Raw genomic sequence first — 21,017 nt, forward strand, 5'->3', positions numbered from 1 at the left:
ACATCCATCCCCGTCCAGTCCCATAGGATGGCATCTACGCTATTGCTTCCGGGTCGAGAACTGGAGAGCAATAAATCGGAAGCCTCTTCGTTTTCGAGGTTGCGAAGAGGTCGACTAGCGGCCGTCCCCACAACTTCCATAGCTCTTGACAAACTTCTAGATGTAGGGTCCATTCTGTGGGAAGCATCTGATGTCGACGGCTTAAAAGATCCGCTCGAACATTTTGAATTCCTGAAATGACCTTGTCAGGATCACTATGTTTCGAGCTTTCGCCCATAGAAGGATGTCTCTCGCTATCACGAACAGTGATCGAGTGTGTGTCCCCCTGCTTTTTTATGTAAGCGAGAGCCGTAGTGTTGTCCGAGTTGATCTGGACAACTCGGCCCACCAATCGTTCTTCGAAGAACTGAAGAGCCAACCGAATAGCCTCCAATTCTTTTAAGTTTATGTGCCAGGACCTCTGTTCCCCTCTCCAGAGCCTGACACTTCCTCCTTTCCTAGTGTTGCTCCCCAGCCCACCATGGAGGCGTCTGAGAACAACACTAGGTCGGGGCTCAAAAGCTTGAGGGACATCCCTTCCGAGAGTTTGGTCGGATCTTGCCACCACTTCAGATGATCCTTGACCGTTTTTGAGATAATCAAAGTCGAGTCTAGATTCTTGTCTTTCCAGTTTTCTGCCATAAAAAACTGGAGTGGCCTGAGGTGCAACCTCCCAGGGAAACAAACTTCTCCAGCGAAGAAATGGTTCCCAGCAGACTCATCCATTCCTTCGCCGAGCATGTTTCTTTCCCTAAGAAGGCTAACACTTTCTCTAAGCATCTCTGCTGACGTTCCTTTGATGGAAAGGCTTGAAAAGCCGCTGAATCCATCTGAATCCCCAGATACACGATGGACTGCGTGGGGATCAGATGGGACTTCTCGTAATTTACTATAAGGCCCAGGGCCTTCGTCAGCTGTAATGTCGTCTGAAGGTCCTCCAGGCACCTTGACTTCGAAGGCGACTTGATTAGCCAGTCGTCCAGGTAGAGCGAGAGACTTATTTTCGATAGAATGGTAAGCCATTTCGCCACCATTCCGCATGAGGTAAAGTAAAAACCATCGGCGCCGTACTCAGACCGAAGCACAGAGCCCTGAACTGGAAGACCTGCCCTTTTAGACAAACCTCAGGAACTGTTGCCTTGATTGGGGATGGATCGGGACGTGGAAATAAGCGTCTTGAAGGTCCAATGACACCATCCAATCCCCTGGTCTCAAGGCCCCTAGCACAGACTGAGAAGTTTCCATCCTGAATTTTTCTTTCTTTACAAAAACGTTCAGTCTGCTGACGTCTAGGACAGGTCTCCATCCCCCAGACTGCTTCGGAACCAGGAATAACCTGTTGTAGAAGCCTGGGGAATCCAGCATCAGAACTTCCTCTACGGCCTTCTTTTCCAACATTTGATCTAGAAGATCGAGTAAGATCTGTTGCTTCTCTGACTGGTATGCGGGCGACAGGTCTATCGGCTTCGTGCTCAAAGGAGGCGCAGAGAGGAAAGGGATCTTGTATCCTCTCTCGATCACATCTAGGGTCCAGGTGTCCGCCCCTATCGTCCTCCATGCCTGAGCAAATAAGGTGAGTCTCGCACCTACAGGTGCCTGAAGGGCAGAAACTGTCAATTTTTTTCCCTTCTTGGTAGAAGAGATCTACCTCTGAAGGACCCCCTTCCTCTCGAGGAACCTCTAGAGGAAGGTGCTCCACGAAAGGGCTTAAATTTCTTCTTGGGTGCTGGAGCTGTTGAAGTAGAAGCCTGAGGAGTAGGTCGTCTTGAAGATTGAGTCAAGAGGTCCCTTGTTGCTTTTTCTTGCAAGTTTACCGACAGATCCTTAATCATGGACTGCGGAAATAGGTGCGTAGAGAAGGGGGCGAATAATAACTCCGCTTTCTGAGCGGGAGAAACTGCTTTCGCCGTAAAGCTACAATAGAGTGCTCTCTTTTTTAGCAGACCTGTAGCAAAATGAGATGCTAACTCATCAGAGCCATCCCTTACTGCTCTATCCATACAAGCTAATACACTCGAAAGCTCTTCCAGCGAAATCGAGTCTTGACTCCTCGATTGTACATCCAGAGCCCCGAGGCACCAATCTAAAAAGTTAAACACCTCTAGCGTCTTATATAACCCCTTGAGGTGATGATCCGTCTCCGACATTGTCCAGGAAACCTTAGCCGATGACAAATAAGACCTCCTTGGAGCGTCCACCAAATTGGCGAAATCCCCTTGAGAAGAAGACGGTGCTTTCAATCCTGCTTCTTCTCCTGTTTCGTACCAGATCCCAGCTCTCCCTTTCAGTCTAGATGGAGGAAGTGCAAACGAAGTCTTCCCTTTAACCTTCCTTGAATCCATCCAATCCTGGACTCTCTTAAACGCTCTCTTCGCAGAGAGCGAAGTGGCCATCTTAACGAAGCCAGGGGCCTTCCTGGCCTTCGATGAGGCAAATTGTGAAGGTGGAGAGCAAGGAATTGGCGCTTGAAAATTATACTGGGAATAATTTCTTAAGTAAATCCGTCAACGTCTTATAGTCTGACGACGCTGACGCATTTGGTTCGTCATCATCAGTAGGCAGCGATCACTAGACAATCCTTCTCTCGGCCATCAGCACCTTTCAAAGATCGCGATGACTTCGACACTTTAACCTGAGAAACATCCTGACGTTTTCGGACTCAACTGTTGATCGTCCTGGAAAGCGTCCCGATATGCAAGGCGCCGTGCGTTCTGAGAAGCGTCCTTGCAGAACGTCCTGATGTGAAGGACGCCGTGCGTCCTGAAGAGCGTCAGCTCGAGCGTCTTGCTGAGCGTCATGATGTTTAGGACGCCGTGCGTCCTGAACAGCGTCAGTTGGAGCGTCTTGGCGAGCGATCCGCGCGTCTTGAAAAGCGTCTTCTCGAGCGTCCTGGTAAGCGCTTCGTTGCTTAAGACGCCGAGCGTGATCATTAACATGCAAAGCTTGACGTTCCGATTTTGATCCTTGAGCGTGTCAGCCTTTTGACAAAGACGCTGGCCGCTTGTGCGACAACTCACGTCTCTGTCAAATTCGTCTCTCCTAGACGCCCTTTCATGAGGAACGTAATCACGTTCTCTAATGCGTCGGCTACTAGGAGGAGACTCAAAGGCCGAAAAACGCGGAGTAGGAGCCGGGGATTGCCTAGTTCTCTTAACAGGCAGCCACCTATCCTTCCTTCTATGACTAGTTTCTGCCTCCTTTCTCTCAAAAAAGGAGGCTAACTGTCTCTGCATTTCCCAAAGCATTTTCCTTGAAGGGGAAAGTTCTCGATCAGGAGAAGGACTCATCCAAGTGGACGAGGAAGATGGGCGAGGGGATGCCCTTTCCTTCATCTCAGGAACAAGCTTAGAGCGACTTGGACGCTCGAAAGAGTCCTCCCCTGATGAAGTCTTGTTCCTTTTCTGTGGCGGAAAAGCTTCAAAATCTTCAGGTGACGAATCTACGTAATGATCAGAAGGACGTGAAGCGTCCTCTTCTCTGAAACCTCTCTTAAGAGGGCGACAAGGGCGACGGCCGCTTGTGCGACAACTTGCGCCCCTGCCGCTCTCCCCCTGAGAGGTCTTCCGAGCGTCCCAACCTCGGCGAGGAGAGGAAGTCTCGGAAGAAGAGAAGCACTCTTTAAGTATTCGTGCCCGTGCACGAACACCGGCAGCCTGAGATTCGTCCTCAGTTTCTGCCGAAGGGACGTCAGACCGGTCATTAGATCCCGTAACCCTCCTTCGGCTTTCGGCTTGCCCTCTCCCTAAGGCCTGGGAGTCCGGCAGGGGCCTAGGCCTAGAGGCATTATGGGACCGATCTGACACCCCTTCCACTACACTAGATGCACTAACACTTTTATCACAATTCACATTTGACTGTAGAGCAATCACTTTAGATTCCAAGGCGCGAATCGACTCCATGATCGTAAATAATACGCTTCCTTCTGCAGACACTTCCTGATTGTTCGGAGGCAATACAACAGGATCCGGTTGAATTACATCTACAGGAGGATTTAATGGAGATACAATTCTACCTTGACTTCTACTCACAGAAGCACTCCTAGAGGAAGACCTCCTGATTCTATCACGCTCAAGCTTTTTCACGTAAGAATCATATGCCTTCCATTCAATTTCAGTCAATTGCTCACACTCGATGCATCTATCATTCAACATACATACATGACCACGACATTTCGAGCACACTGAATGAGGGTCTACCGAAGCTTTCGGCAACCTCACCTTACATTCATGCACCTTACACACCCTGAAGCTAGCAGAGCTAGATCCAGACATCGTAATCAAAGAAAAGTCAAAGCCAAATCCAAATCAAATCCACTATCACGTATGCCAAGCCAACAAGCCAAATCAAAACCAAAAGTCAATCAGAATACTCAAGTTAGCACAAGAAGTTTCAAAATCCTAGGCGGAGGTCTGTAAACAGTTGTTTACCGACCGGCGACAGAGAAAAATCTGAATAGAAAATGGGAATGATTCCTGATATCCGCCTCCCAGCGGCGGGAATGGGTACTAACCACCTGGCCGCCCACTGCGTGTGCCGGGAGTTTTGAAATTCTGTCGGACGTCGGAGAATACAGCTATATATATATCTGACAGGTAAGTTTCATGAACAAAATGGTAAATGTGATGATGACCTATAGGAGTGATAGGTTGCGGAGGCTTCAAGTGAAAGTAAGGACTCTTGACCCTAATAATTAATGGTTATATGCCCTGGGAAAATAATAACTTTGATTAATACTGCATGATCCTAGGTGAGTTACACAGTCTTATTCATGATTCTCCTGTCGGTCATATTTGTATAATCAAGGACCATAATTCTCACCCAACAAAATTTTATAATGAACTTACTCGCTTCTGTCAAAATCATGCTATCCAAATTAGCGATATAATGCTCCTCCCTCCCTCCCCATATTCTTAAGGCATGTCCAGACGAGCGGGCCTAATCGGTGGGCAAGCATGTCATCAGGCTCATATACCAGGCAAACCAGTGAAATGGTCATGTCTGTGGTGTGTGAAATCACCAGCCAGTTCCCGGTGATCTGAGACAAGTACTGGAGGTACGACACTGCCAGACTTACATTATCATAGGGACCCCATAAAATAAAAATTAATAGGACTGTTTAATCATGGATATTTGTAACTTGAAGATGACTTGCATTTACTATACAAGCAAATAAAGAAAAGCCAATGGACTAGGTACTAACTCGATCTTACATAAACAAATTAATGTAAGCAAATGCTTAATCAATTTTAAATATATATATATATATATATAATATATATATATATATATATATATATTATACATACAAAGTATATATATACATATAACTAAATTTTAAAAAATTGTAATATGATGAATGTAGTATAAATAAATGCAAAAGCCACAAGGGCAAGTGAAACAATGGAGTACCCTATTGTTTCACTTTCATTTGTGGCTTTTGCCTTTATTTATACACATATATATTTATATAATGTAAATACATAACACTAATACATGCATAAGCAGCCATGGTTCTCTATACTGACACCCAATATCCTGCACTATTCTTATAGTTCCCAGAGTAAAATAAAAATTGCGACTGAATGACAAACATTTTTTTCTAGGACTTCTTTCTAGACGCAATTTCTACCAAGGCAAGAAAGAAAGGCTTAACAAAAATATTCCTGTTTAATCCAGCTTTTCTTTTACCCAAATATCTACTGTCATGAAATAAAAAAAATAAAAGCTGTTCATTAGGCAATTTTCTCTCTCTCTTGTATACTGTTTTAGTAGGTGTTACTTCATTTGTTTGAATTCCAGTCTCTGACTTTTTAGTTATTGTTTCTTTATATAATTCCAAATCTTTCTCTTTCTTGCCCGGTTGCTAAAACGGTAACTGTTGCTTCCAATGGGGCCTCTGCTGTTTTGCTGTGTTGCCTGTTTGTATCTTGTTTCTGGATGTATAGCTCTACCTTTGCTAGGAGTGTATGGAATTGGTGGCTATGATGGGATGTAATTGCACTCATTCTCATATAGTAGTTCCTATAATCATGTTCATAGGCATGTTGCCGTTATGTTCTATGGCTCCCGTAAACATCTCTCCTATTTAGCTAATCTTTGCAAGACAGTTTTTCTGAGCAATACTAGCCACCATGTTTTTCATATGACACTCGCTAGTGTACTGGCATCATCGTCGGGCAAGTCCGCCCATTCGTCAACTCTGCTGTGTGGACAACTCTCGGGTAAGCTCGGCAGAATTGGTCCACCAACCGCGGTCCCTGATCATTCTCGTCTGGACAGGCCTTTATGTCCAAACAGAACAGACTCAATTACAACCTCCTGGCCGAGAACACTGCATCATATCTCCACAACTTCATGATTTCATTGTGACCTGCAACATTCACTATGATCTTGCAACAGGCTACGATCACATCCCTTTACAGGTGTCATTCAGTACCCCATCCCCCCCAAACTGTGAACCCCCTAACTGACTGTCCACCAGCTGTAAACTGGGATTTTAAAAACCAACAGACGACCAGATACTTTAGGGTGACCACAGAAGCCAGGCTGCAGTCAATAGTTCAAGCGACAGACACCTTACTTTGTACTAACACAAAATGTAAATATGACCACCACAAGAGAGAGCTGAACAAATTCTATTTCAACATAATTTCCACTATGCTTGCTTTTTTCACGCTACCTTTAGATTTCGTCAAGGTAACTTTTAATATACCTGGCTGGAATGACCTGGTTAAAGATCTGTATTCATATTCACCAGAAATGTTTTTGCTGTGCAGGCAAAATGGTCGCCTGAGGAAAGGACTACATTGCTAATGAGACAGGTAAGAGCACAGTTCAAACTTGCTCTTAAGCACTGCAGATTAATTAAAAAGCAACTAAGAGCCGATGCAATGTCTAGAAACTTAAAATCTGGTGATTATCCTCAACTTTGTAAAGACATTCAATCCCTAAATCCCAAAATTAAAAGGCTATCACAGAGAGGAGGAGAGGCAATCGGTGACGAGGATATTGCATGTTTGTAGGGCAATCACTTCAACAATATCCTGAATTGTATAAATGATCTAGACTCCCAAAGGGATGTAGATAACCTCCTTACTGATAACGTTTAATTTCATTTCGCAGATTGTATTATACCAAGTAACATCAGCGATGCCATAAACAACCAATCGAATGATAAACTGCCCGGCTGCAATGGTCTTCCTGCAGAAGCTTTCAAATTCTGCCATCCAATAACCTTCATATTGCAATACACTCCCTGAACACCTGAATTAGCCATGATCACTGACCATCCCAAAGTATATCCCCACATATTGACCCACTAAGTGGATAATTTTAACTGTCAGTGTTACAAACGCTGCAGGTAAAATCTAGTCAAATGAGTTACCTGTGTTACTGCTGGCAACGCTGACGCAAATACCGGCCACCAGAGGCCTGTCTCCTCAATTGTTTCTTGTTCGCCATGCTGTGCGGATTAGTCCCACATCAGGCGAACTTTGGTCATTTAGCCCGACCCCACTCAAAGAATTTTCGTATTTTGGATACAGATTACGACCCTGGGACTGTTATTAACGTTTTTCTCCCATTTGACTTTTGATAGCTACTTTGCACTCACTATGGTTAAGTTGGAAAATAAACGTCGTCGCCGTCTGCAAACGCCTCTGCTTCTGCTTCATCTACAGTTCGACGATTGACCCTTCTACTGCTGGACATGTTGCTGCTCATTGGCTCTAAAATAAACTTCGTTGCTGTCTGCAAACGCCTCTGCTTCCGCTTCATCTACAGTTTGACAATCGAGCCTTCTACTGCTGGACATGTTGGTGCTCATCGGCTCTGCACGCCCTGCAAGCGTAGGATGAGTACCCTCATACATGATCGATGTTCTTTTCGTTATTTCGTGTAGGAAGGTTCAGTGCAATACCACTCAGAGATGTTTGTCTTGGTATGGAGACAAGGAAACATTAGAGTTAGTTATTCAAGAAATTAGTGGACAGGTTATCATCTAGTATGTTTAGCATATTTCTAGCCTGACGAATAATTTAACCAAAATAGAGGTAGTGGTAGTAGTAGTATAGTTGATTCTAATCGCTCTTTTTCAGCCCCCCTGCCTGTTCCAGAACAGCCCTAACGGGTGCTGCGGTTAATGGAGAACCACAAGCCTCTGAGTGGGTAGGTTCTGCCGGGGCCCCCGGCGCGGAGCAGGCAGTGTTAGCAGCAGATTTTCCCTTCCCTCGATGTATAAGTTCTCAGGATGATGGAAATTTAGGTCAGATACAGACGAGTAGGGATAATAGGCTACATAGTGTTCAGGAAGAGAAGTGCAGGCTTCTTCGGGTCAGTTTTCTATTATAAGTAGTGGTTTACAGAGGGACAGTGTCCTTAGAGCCTCTTTGGGTTTTTCCTGCCTCAAGTTCCTTGCATCAGAAGCTTTCTAGGCCATGGTTGGTCGTTCAGATCTGGTTTGGGTCTGTCAGGTTCTTAAGGGTTGAATACTGCTCCTTTGTCTTACAGGTTCCTTCCACTACATATATGATATGGTAATTGTTAATATCAACTAATTCTCTGTTCAATGCATATTGACTTACGACAATTCGGTATGTAGAGAAATCGAATAACATTAACTACGGCTAGCCTAGTGTTCACGATGATATATTGTGTCCATATACAGTAGCCTAGCCTAAAGTATTCGCTGTACTACATGTCGGTAGTTTTTTTTTTTATGTATAGTGGCTAACGCTATAAGCTCAAGGCATTCTGGCTTCGGATAATTCAGTACAGGTGTAAATTGAACACAAACGAGAATCCGATCTTAGGATAATTCAATATGAATGTAATCGAACAGGAATGAAGATCAGATTCTGTCCGACTTCAGCATTATAAGTGTATTATATGTATCATCATATTAGTGTAGTATAAATACTAACTCAGCAGTCATTCTCGCTCTGGAATCAGCTGATGGCGAATAAGAGTTTGCGTCACCGTATCCAACTCATTCTTGTCCTGATTGGCTAGCATGACTAACGTAACAACTCTTCCTCACTTATGCCATGTTTGTCGTCTTGAAGGAGACGTGTTTTCAACTATGTTGACATTTAATATACATAGTTAATAATGGTATCTTGTGCCATATAATCAGATATCAGATAGTATAAGAAATTCTTTTGTATGACGTCTTCATCCGTTTAACAGACTAATTGCCGTCAGTAATTACATTATGCTTATGTCAATTACAGTTACAAAAATAATTACCAGTCATATTATCAAATTACAGTGACAACTGAAATTAATATTAGGCCTAATAAAGTTACATTTAATTACCATAAAATATGTAATTGATGACTTTTCAATTAAATTACAATTACACAAGCATGTCATCAAAACAGCACTGTTGTAAGGAGGCGTGGCTTAGACAGACAATGATGCTGGCTAGTCTATTTCCTTGGCTCCAGATTCAACCATATCACTTGGTCTTGGCTAATGTTTTTGTTCCTAGTTAGCATAAATGAATACGTATCTGGATACTTAACTTATACGGAACGAAGTCATACTGTTTGTCTTACGATGTAATTCAAGGCCAAAATTTGACAAATACGTCTCATTGGAAGCTAGTTTGTTCCGATATGTAATACAAACCATCGGTCCTTTAACAATAGGAATGTATCTTGCGGCAGCTGGAACCGGTCGTAAGCTTCGAACATGGGAGTATGTACGGTAGTTAACTGCTTGTCAGACAGTCAGCGCACTGCGCGACTGGGAGGAGAAAAACCACTTTGCTTTCGGCCGCGCTGGGTGACAGACGTGTTCTCCACTTCTCTCTGCCCACTATCATCATATGCTTCTTTCTTCAAACTTTGGTTTGCCTTCTCTTTCTAGTGTGTTTGTGAAATCCTGTAAGTACCTGTGACTTTTGTATTTCATTTTATTATGGATTCTCGTGAGCTGGAGAGTTCCTCACGCCCCCCATCAGCCGCAGATGCCCTGGTGTGGAGGGCCGTAAGTGTGGGGCCTTCCGCTCCTCTCCTAAAGGTGACCGTCATGATTTATGTGCTCGGTGTCGGGGGCGCGAATGCTCTCACACCGAGCCCTGTGATATTTGTTGTGTGTGGTCGGAGGAGCAGCGGGCGCGATTTGAGGGGGGGAGGAAGCGACGTAAGCCTTCCAGGGAGTCAACACGTCGGTTTCTTGCTCCTCCTCTTCGCCCGATCCGTTAAGCGTGGAGGAGGGGGCGAGATACCCCGACACTCAATTGTACTCAGGGTCTTCCGAGTCCCCCCCCCGGGCGAGGGGGAACCCCCCCTACTGACCCGACCTTTGCTCCCTCAGGTTTGCCTGCCGCGGGTGACGACCTCGGCCAGGTTTGGTTCTCGCTGGGTCTCCAGGGGAAACACAGTTTTCGGGGGCTGCTGCATCACCTGGCGAGTGGCTCTGCTCCGGTAACCACCACCGTCTCAACCCGGGGTATGCCGCCCCTCCTCACCTGGTGTACACTCAACCTGTAACCATGGTAACACCTCCAGCTGCTATCCAGGAGTTGCTTCCAGGTATTCCGAGGAGGGTCGTGACTCCGCCGCCCGGGTTCGCCCCTGGACCTGCCGCCAGTACCCAGGATGTCGCTGGCCGCTGCCCCGCCCCCTGCCGTACCTGGACCAACCCCTGCCGACATCGTTCCTGCCCCAGTTGTGGGTCCTTCCGGACAGGTGCAGCCGGGCCATGTTGCTTCGGCAATTGCCCCGGCTCCATCCTGGATGGAGGACCTGATGACTGTCCTGAGGAAGCTGACAAAGAAGAAGAAGAGGAAGGTGTCGTCGTCGTCTTCGTCTGCTGCCGCCTCTTCCCCTTAGACTTCCAGGGCTTCACAGCCAAGGAAGAAGGCCACCACCCCCCCCCCCCAATAGACTTCCAGGGCTTCACAGCCAAGGAAGATGGCCACCCACCCCCCCCCCCCCAAGAAGTCTCCTTCGGGAGCTTCTAAGGGCCCGTCTCACTCCGGTGTGATGGGGGAGTCTTCCGCTGGTCCTCCCACTCCTTTGGGAGTGGGGCCCGTCTCTCCTTCCGCAAGGAAGAAGACGGGGACCAGAGGGAGTACTGGCTAACACCGGTACCTCCTCACCTGGTTCTAGGGGCTCTGCTGCTACATCAGGTTCCATCTCAGCCTCTCGTTTGCGAGAGGTACCGGGTGTGCGGGTGACCGTGCAGCCAAAGTCCAGGCTTCCGAGTTCGCTTGGTGCCAGGACCGAAGCACGGAGCAGAAGACTGGTGAGAGTCGCTCAGGTGACTCCCGCCAGACCAGCGATCGCTCTCGTAGTGATACACAGGTACCCAGGGTTGACGCGACGGTCCCAGACCGGCCGCAGGCTGAGGCAAGGAAGAGGTCCCCTCGGTTGCCGGAACCGGCTTCGGCCAGTTCCAGCAGCTCGACGCACCGTGAGGACAGGCCTCGCTCCCACCGCGACAGCGGACTCTGCCGGTCCCATCGGGACCGGGCGGGTAGGGGGACCAGCAGCAGCAGCTCCTCTGATGCTCAGGACAGGAGCCGCTGTTCTCGGTCCAGCCGCTTTCCTCTGGAGAGCCGCGCGACCAGGCCTGCAGCTCGATCGCCACCTCGGGTTGGTGATCGCCGGCAGCCCCCAAGCACATCGGTTTTGCCGGTGAGCGACGGGGGAGCGTCAGGTCTTCCTCTCCGATCCCTTCAACTTCCTCGGGCTACACCGGGAAGAGCGAGGTGATCCAGAGTGACCGTGAGGAGTGCGCTCCTCACGGTCCCACCACGACGCCCTACGAGCCTGGCACGGTCTTAGGACCGACCAGGTCGTATGCGCAAGTGACCAAAGGAGACCGGGAGGGGTCTGTTGCAGTTCCTCCTTCTGAAGGAGGAGGGTCTCGGCGCTCTTGTTGGAGGGACTTGACAGTCCTACTCCACAAGACGCAGTCACTTCCGAGATCCAGAGGTCGTTTGCAGAGGTTATTGCGCTGATTCGTCAGCACAACGACCTCAGGGAAGGATCGCCGCTCCCACCTTCTGAGCCTACCTCCAGGCTCGAGTCGTTCTGGGACCCTAAGAAGGAACCCAAGACGACGGTGTGTCTGCCGCGATCGGCTCTGGCTGACTCTGTGCCGGGCCAGGTGGACTCGCTCGTCTCCAGACAGGAGGGTTCGCTACGGTTTGGCAGGTCTTCCAAGATACTTCCCCCGCCTCTACTCCGGGGCTGTCTCTGCAGCAGCTCCTGTTGGAGGACTTATGGTTCTCGCAGCAGGAGGCACTCGCCTTGGAATCGACCACCATGGCAGCATTCCAAGCAGTCTCCTGTTTGACCTGTGGTCCCTCACAGTGTCTAAGGTCGTGGCCACCTCAGGAAATATCATTCCTGAAGGTGACCCGTCTTTCGGGAGACTGTGCTAGTCTGGAGGTAGAGCCATCTCCTACCTAGCCCACCAGACGGCAAACCTGTGGGCCAACCTGGTCTTGAGGCGTAGGGACGTGGTCCTTACCCGAGTGACGAGGGCGGCTGGGCGTAAGGCGGCTCTGGGTCTTCGCAACGGACCAGTGCGGAGTTCCTCCTCTCTCTTCCCAGGAGAGATGGTGGACGCTGTGGTGGAACGACGGCGCACTGATGACAGTGACCGTTTAGTCAACCAGGCAGTCTCAAGCTACTGCGGCCAAGCCCAAGAGCTTGGTTAGCACTTCCTCTGCGGCCAAGGCGATCGCATCGTCGAAGCCCAGAGGAAAGACTCTGCCTTCGACTTCTAGGAGCGACCGTAACCAGTGAGAGCGACCATAACCAGCCCTCCTTCTCACAAGGGGGAGCTGGGAAGAAGAAGCCGAAGAGAGGTGGGAAACGCTAGGGACGGTGTTCCCCCTCACCTGCTGCCGGAAGTTGGGGGGGGGGGTTGCCTGGTGAGCCATTGGGCAACATGGCAGCACTATGGAGCAGAAACCTGGATAGTAGACATCCTTCAGGAGGGGTATCTACTACACTTCGAGTCTCGGCCACCCCTCACCTCCAACCCAGTCCACCTTCAGACCTACGTATCCGGAACATCCAAGGACGTAGCACTTCGGCAGGAAGTCCAAGCCATGCTGAGCAAAGGAGCTATGGAGATCGTCAGGGATCGGTCACCGGGCTTCTACAGCCGTCTTTACCTGGTGGAGAAGTCTTCGGGGGGCTGGCACCCGGTGATAGATCTCTCTTCCCTGAACTGATTCGTTCGCCAGTCTTGGTTCACGCTGGAGACGGTACGTTCCGTGCTTGACTCCATCAGAGAGAACGACTTCATGCTTATGGTAGACTTGAAGGACGCGTATTTCCAGATACCCATTCATCAATCCTCCTAGAAGTACCTCCGCTTCGTCCTCGACGGGACGGTGTACCAATTCAGGGCATTTTGCTTTGGTCTCTCATCTGCCCCACAGGTGTTCACGCAAGTGTTCACTCTGGTGTCTGCTTGGGCCCACTCGTCAGGGATACGTCTTTTGAGGTATCTTGACGACTGGTTAGTCCTGGCGAGCTCCTGCTCGCATTTGCTACGGGACAGGGATCGGCTCCTCGAGTTCTGCCGCAATCTGGGGATCATGGCGAACTTTGAAAAGTCAGATCTCGAGCCCAAGCAGAGGATGAAGTACCTGGGTATGCTGATCAATATGGTGGTAGTAGGAAGAGTCTTCCCCGCAGACTCGCAGATCAGCAGATTCAGGGAGGCAGCCTACCAGTTCCTGTCTCGGCAGGAACAGCCAGCTCAGCAGTGGCAAGTCGTGATCAGCCACCTGTCGTCACTCAAGAAGTTAGTCCCTCATGGGCGTGTTCACCTGCGGTCTCTCCAGTGGAGACTAAGGAGAGTTGGTCACAGGCAAGAGACCCGCCGTACTTCCCCGTGTCCCTCACAGAGGAAGTGAGGCAGGACCTAGCCTGGTGGCTGGACGACAGGAACCTCGTAAGGGGAGTGCCTCTTTGCACACACTGTCTCTCCCCGGGGGAGATGTTGCTGTTTTCAGACGCGTCAACCGAGGGATGGGGCGCACACCTGGAGGAGTTGCTGGCTGCCGGTGTGTGGCATCGTCACGACAAGCACCTTCACATCAACGTCCTGGAGCTCAAGGCAGCGTTTCTCGCTCTCCAAGAGTTCCAGGATCGTCTGATGGGACACTCGGTGGTGTTGATGTGCGACAACAAGACCAGAGTAGTGGCATATGTCAACAAACAGGGAGGCCTAGTGTCCCTCCCGTTGCACCAGTTGAGACAAGCTCAGCTGTCGGGATCAGGTGATAGGGACCAAATGGTCCCTACACCCAGACGTGGCAGAAAGGCTCTTCAACCTGTGGGGACTTCCAGTCTTGTGTCTGTTCGCCACCCGGCACAATAGGAAACTTCAGGTTTTCTACTTGGCTGTGCCGGACCCATGGGCAGCTGCAGAGTACGCTCTTCAACACCCGTGGGACAACCTCTTCGTCTACGCCTTTCCCCAGTTCTGTCTGATTTGCAAGGTGATCAGCCGAGTGCTGGTCATCCCGAATCTCCGGATGATCCTGGTGGCCTCAGGCCATATGGTATCTGGACCTGCTGGCTCTGCTTGCAAACTTGGAGAGGCAATTGGCAAGGCTGTACATACCAAGAAGTCCATGGAACAAATCATATCTGACCGACGACGTCCCCATCAGGCTAAGAAACTTGGTGCTCGCAGAGTGTTAGGGAAAGGAGCCACAGGTCTAACACATGAGGAAGTCATAAGCAGCATTGAGGAAAGAGAGAAGGCACAGAAGGAAAAAGAAACTAAGAAAAAGCAGTGGGCAGAGAACCAGAGAAACAGAGAACTAAAGAAGAAGCAACAGCAGGGAAAAAAGACCACAGCTCAGAAAAGTGGAAGAAAGAATGCTGCTGCTGCTGATGATGATTCATCAAGTATATCAAGTGGAAGCTATTGTTCAAAAGACTCTCGTGGTTCATCTCTGGATGTGAGCTTCGACAGGATCTTGCCAGAGTGGCGATGAACATGTAAATGAGACTACTGGAGAGGCTGAGTTACAAAGATCAAAATCCACTGAAGACACAGATGTAGCAATATCAGTGCAAATTGATGATGAATCTATAAATAAATATTTTGCTGTGGTTTATACTGAACCAAAGAAGCAACATTACTGGGGAAAAGTAACAAAAGTTTTCAGTGAAGATAACGAAGCGCCTGTGAATAAAGTTGAAATGGTGTTCCTACGCTGCAAGACTCACTCCTCCATTCCAGAAAAGGTAACATGGTAGTGGCCACCAGTGGAGGATAAACACATCATAGAGACTGATTACATATTCATGGGGGCCATGTTCTCCTGACTTGTTAAAGAATGGTTCCTACAGATTTGATGATGTAAAGGCAGACAACCTTTTGAAAAAACTGTAGCTGCACAGCACTAGAGGTTATGAATGAATATGGTTACGGATATATGATTGCTGAATAACAGGAATTTTTTTTTTTTAATAAAAAGTTTTCATTTCTCGTATTTATGCTTTCGTTTCATACAAATGGTCTAAGTCTGGTGAGGAAAAATTTTTCCCCTTGATGGTAAAATTTCTTCCCCATAGGATGGGGTATAAATTTTTACACTTTGCATTAAATTTTTATACCCAGTGTGCAAATTTTTTTACCCCAAACCTTGGGTAAAAAATTTTCCCTATTTTCTCTATATATTTCTTTTGTGTTTCTTGGGAGACCTATGGTTATGTTATCATGGAGTGTAGAAGATGCCTAAGTATTACACTGAGGTATTCAAATCTGGGGAGTTGTATGCCAATGATTTGGTGATTACTCCTGAAGATGAGGAGGACCTACAGAAAAGGGTTAGAGAGTGGCAGGAGTCTTTAGAGAGGGCTGGTTGAAAGGTGAATAAAACAGGTTTTGGTGAGCATGAGTGAAGATAGTGACAGAATAGTGATACAAGAAAGAAGAGGCTCAATTCTAAAACAGACGGAAAAGTTGAAATACTTAAGATCTACTTTAAGCCAAAAGGGAAGATGTGAGGCTGAAGTGGACAGTAGGATAAAAGCGGCGTGGGGGAAGTGGGGATGTAGATAGAGTTATGTGATAAGAAAATGCCAATCAAGCTATCAGTCAAGATCTATAGCACAGTGATAAGACCTGTGTCAATGTATGGATTAGAAACATGGGCTCCAAGAAGGAAGTAAAGTTTGAGAGAACAGGGATGAGAATGCTGAGGTGGATTATGGCAATATTGTTGCTTGAGAGATTGGAAAATTATGAAATAAGAAGCGGAGCAGGCTTAGTAAAAACAACAAGAGATGATAAAAGTCACAATTGAGATGGTATGGGCAAGGAGGAAGTGAAAAGGGCTAGATAAAGTGAAGGAAGATATGGAGAGAAGAGGTTTGGTGGAGGATGATGCCTTTGATTGAAGACAGTTGAGAAGGCGCATCAGGCAACTGACCCCTTAATGTAAGATAACGGTGGGAAAGAAGACTATTTCCATTGTGTGGTATGTTCAGCAGATCCACGATAAGTGCATATTGGTTCATTTCTACAATTTTTCTTTGTGTGGCCATATTTACTGCTATTTTGACACTGTCGTGGCTTTGGGACATAGGGTCTTAACTCAGTTTTGGCTTAAAATTATTTTTTGAGGTAGTTCTTCACTCTCAAATTTTATTTTTACTATTGTTAATATTTGTTTATTGCCTTTTTCACTTGTTGCAACATATAGCTCATAATCTTGGACCTTGGGGTATCTCTTTTTGAGATAGTCTACTAGCGTTTTCTTTCCAATTGGTTCATTGTTACTTTCAGGAAGTTCAGTGGTATGTTGAACGCTGTTCATAATAGTACGTATAGTGTTTTTCCACTTTTACGTTAATATATCGTGTTTTTCCACTTTTACGTTAGTATTATTCATAATTTTCAAAGACAAATAGTCTTTGGACCAACTTTTTTGTGTGGCTGCTATAAGCCAAGTCTTCCCTTTAATTTGTCTGAATGACATTTCTGCCATTGGATGTCTATTTAATAATTAACTTCATAGAAGTAACTTCCCAAGTAATTACTTAGCTACAGTGGTTTTTACTTGCATGGCAACTTTCAATTTAACAATAGAGTTAACATTTTGATAGTTTAGTGTAGGCGACAAGCCTGCCCACTCAACGGGGATGTGGTAATGGCTTCGCCAACAGCATCATTCTGTTTTTGCCGCTCGTACGATCAGTATTATTGAGCCTGCTGCAGCCTTGTTTCACTTGATTTTTTTAGTATTCCCACTGGAATTTGGTGAAATATTGTTGCTTTTGCAAAGCCTTCAAGCTTTTGTTTGCTTTTGAGTTAGATGTCTCATTCAAGTGCTTCTAGTGTTCTCTATTGTAGCAAAAGTTGTACCTATAGGTAAAGTACTTCAGGTTTGTATCTTAGGAAAATACAAATTACTTTAAAAATTTTGTAATTTTCTGTGGTTTCAACAGACTTGTGTATTATGTAAAAAGAAAATTACATGTTTTCCAATATATTTAATAGTATATTAACTGCATTCAGCTCTTCCTAGATTAAAAGTTTGACCTTATTTTTTTTTATTTCCAGATATGTTTCTCCAAAACAAAGGAAGACATTTCACTCTCAGATCAATAAGGTGAAGCTCAAGGAAAGGACATAGGTTAACCTCATATATTGTCAGAAAAAAAATAATGGAGGAACCACTACCTTGTGCTCTCCCTGCTTCAAGCATAAGCCAAGAGGAGGATAGAGATTTATTTACTAAGCCAGCTCCCATACTTGCAGGATTCTCTTGTGAAAGATGTGGCACAAATTTTTCTGAAAATCATAACTTTCTTGCATTTTTGCAATCATCTGAACAGCGTTTTTCATGTGAAACATGTGGTAAGGAGTTTGATCGGAAAGAAATGCAAGGTATAATTATTGGAAAAACTACCGGCGAGCAAGCGTATGCATGCGAAATATGTTACATGACTTTTAAAGGAAAAGGAAACCTTAACAGACACATGAGAAAGCATACAGGCGAACGTCCATATGAATGTGAAATGTGTGACAAAAGATTTAGTCAAAAAGGGCATCTTGTGAAGCACACTAGGTGCCACACAAATGAACGGCCGTACGTTTGCAATTTATGTGGCAAGTCTTTTATAGCATCTGACTATCTCAGTACACACATAAAAGAACACGCTGGTGTACGCCCCTTCGATTGTGAAATATGTGGTAGGGGCTTCACACAGAAAGGAAACTTGAACAAACATAAAAAACGACATTTTGGTGAAAGGTCTTATTCCTGTGAGATTTGTGGAAATAGTTTTACCCAAAAAGAACACCTAAATAAACACATGAGGCGCCACACACAGGAACGGCCTTTTGAGTGCGAGTTCTGCGGTAAAACTTTTGCCGACAAAGGATATCTCGGTATACATCAAAGGCAACACACAGGCGAAAGGCCATATTCTTGTGAAATATGTGGTAGAGCATTTGCTCGACAGGAAACCCTGAACGTGCACCTGAGGCAGCACACTGGTGAGCGACCGTACAAATGTGACGTTTGTGGAAGACGTTTTACTGAAAATGGAACCATGAAAAGGCACATGATGAGAAAGCACACTATTGGGAAACAATTCACTTGTGAAGTGTGTGGTAAAATTTATCCAGAAAAAGGAATCCTCAAACTACACATGAGAAAGCACACAGGTGAAAGACCTTTCTCATGTGAAATCTGTAGTAAAACTTTTACAGAAAATTCCATTCTAACTAGGCACATGAAAAAGCATACAGGTGAGCGTCCATACTCTTGCCCAATATGTGGTAAAAATTTTACTAGGAAAGGAGTTGTGGATAAACACATGAAACTCCATGGCAGTGATGAACCTAAGAAATCTACTGAAATATCTACTGTGTCACTGGAACTAAATCCAGAAATGGTTAAAGAAGAGGTTAAAGATGTGGATATAGATATATGCATAAAAGAAGAAGACATTAGTGATGAAACTATCTTATCAGAAGCACCTAGCTCTTCATAATTATCTTGTCAGATTTATTTTGCATATAGTGTACATTGTTGTTTAGGGAGCTAATTCATTATATCTCCTGAACAGACATCTCATCAGCTAGCTATGATTTTTCTTTTTAAATATCTTTATAATTTTATAAAAATATTTTAACAGAAAAATCATATACTGGTATCCATTACTGTATATTTAATATCATGGTACCAACAAAGACATAATTTAAGATATATAAAATTCCAGCTTTTCTGTTGGAGGTTGTCCTTTTGATTGTGAAGATAGTATAAAAACAAATTTTTATAGTTTACATAAGATCAACAACTCTTATAACTGGAGTAGTGGATGGTGGTATCAGAAATGGATTAGTCTCCTCTAGCAGTGTTATATTGTAGAGAATATTCTAGGAATAAGGCTTTTCTGTAATTGATATGCTAATCTTAGGACACATATGCTATTGTGTTATAACCAGATTCACAGAAAGTAAGTAACAGCCCTTTATGGATCTTATTTAAAAGATAGATGCTATTTCTGAAATGGATAACATGAAGGGTATCAACAGCCCAGTTGCCTCCGAGAAGAGAAAAATATCTTAAACTAAGAAGTTGAACTCAAGGCAAGGGACCTTTTGGCACCTTATCCTTGGCATTGTATCACAGGATACCAAAAAGTCATGCTTGTGATATTATTGTATTCATTTTTCTCTATTTTCTTGACAAAGCTAATTTAGTGAGACATTAACCTATTTATGTTTAAAGTGACAACAAGAGCACCTCAAGTTTATGGACATTCCAGGGATCTGGCTTTCAGATAAATTATGAAATCTTTAAGTAATGAAACTCTGTCTATAATCATGATACCCCAGACCCAACTTGCATAGCTTATACAGTGCATAACAGTTCCTTGTAAGTATTTGGCTATCCTAACCCATAGTTTATAATTATCATTCATCATAAGAGTTTCATTTACTTCCCATTCAATATCTAATGTTTGTCTTCAAAATTACTTTAAAAATACAGTAGATCATGGCAAAAACACTGCAATGCGGATGACTAGTTCTACATTTAGGTACAGAGATTTCATACAATACAAAAATACCAGAAACATTTACCGTATTTCCCCCCCGACATAAAAGACGCACCCCCATTTTACACATATTTTGTAGGGAAAAAAAAATCTACTGTATCATACATTTATTGAAAGAAATTTTTAAATGACTTTGTATGGAAAAATGTATGATTGTGCATGAAATACAATAACGTGAAAGTATACCAAAATAAAATACGTATGGACTTTGTATGAAATTTACCATAAATAAAGAACAGGCGGCACTATGCTTTTGTTTACATCCACTCATTGCCAATGGCTGACAGGCAAACTGCGGACATATCATAAGCAGTTTTTCATAAGTTTGTGATATCAGAGGGATAATTCAGCTTGTTTTTAATATTTTTAAATATGTAACTGACCTGGCAGTTATATACATAGCTATATTCTCTAGACGTCATGACATCACGACAGACTTTTCGAAACTCGCGGCAATCGCCGACCGTCGGTCAGGTGATCATTACCTGTACGCCCTCTGGATAGTTACCTGGAAACCTCAGATTTTCTCTGTCGCCCGAGCAGACAACATTATCGTTGTTGGTTCCTCGATAGGTCTTTCGTACTCGCTAGAGTATTTCATCGTTTGGTGAAGTATTTTGTTGGCTTTCGCTGTTGTTGACTTCGTTTGATTTTGGATTTGTTTTTGGATTACTCAATTAACAATGTCGGACTCGGGAGTTGTTTATCGAGTCTGCAGTAAGGGGGGGTGTAGAGTTAGAATTCCCAAAGCTTCTCTTGATCCCCACACACTTTGTGTGAATTGTAGGGGCAGAATTTGCACTTTTGAGAATAGGTGTGATGAGTGCTTGATTTTGGACGATAAAGAGTGGAAGGAGTTGGACAGGTATGTCCGTAAACTCGAGAGAGATAAGATTAGAAGAACTAAGAGTTCCC

At 45.3% G+C, this 21,017-nt stretch overlaps 1 protein-coding gene across 4 annotated transcripts in view; it reads left to right on the forward strand.

Moving 5' to 3' along the window:
- LOC135212972 (zinc finger protein OZF-like) overlaps positions 1–20,347 on the forward strand; it is a 44,336-nt gene extending 23,989 nt beyond the window's left edge. For all 4 annotated transcript variants that reach the window (XM_064246726.1, XM_064246729.1, XM_064246728.1 and 1 more), the window contains exon 2: positions 17,596–20,347. In XM_064246726.1, the coding sequence (XP_064102796.1) occupies positions 17,700–19,034 (1,335 nt within the window). In that variant the 5' untranslated portion in view covers positions 17,596–17,699 and the 3' untranslated portion in view covers positions 19,035–20,347. The remainder of the gene's footprint in view (positions 1–17,595) is intronic.
- The last annotated feature ends 670 nt before the right edge of the window (positions 20,348–21,017 follow it).

Source organism: Macrobrachium nipponense, chromosome 42, assembly GCF_015104395.2.
Source record: "Macrobrachium nipponense isolate FS-2020 chromosome 42, ASM1510439v2, whole genome shotgun sequence".
NCBI lineage: Eukaryota > Metazoa > Arthropoda > Malacostraca > Decapoda > Palaemonidae > Macrobrachium > Macrobrachium nipponense.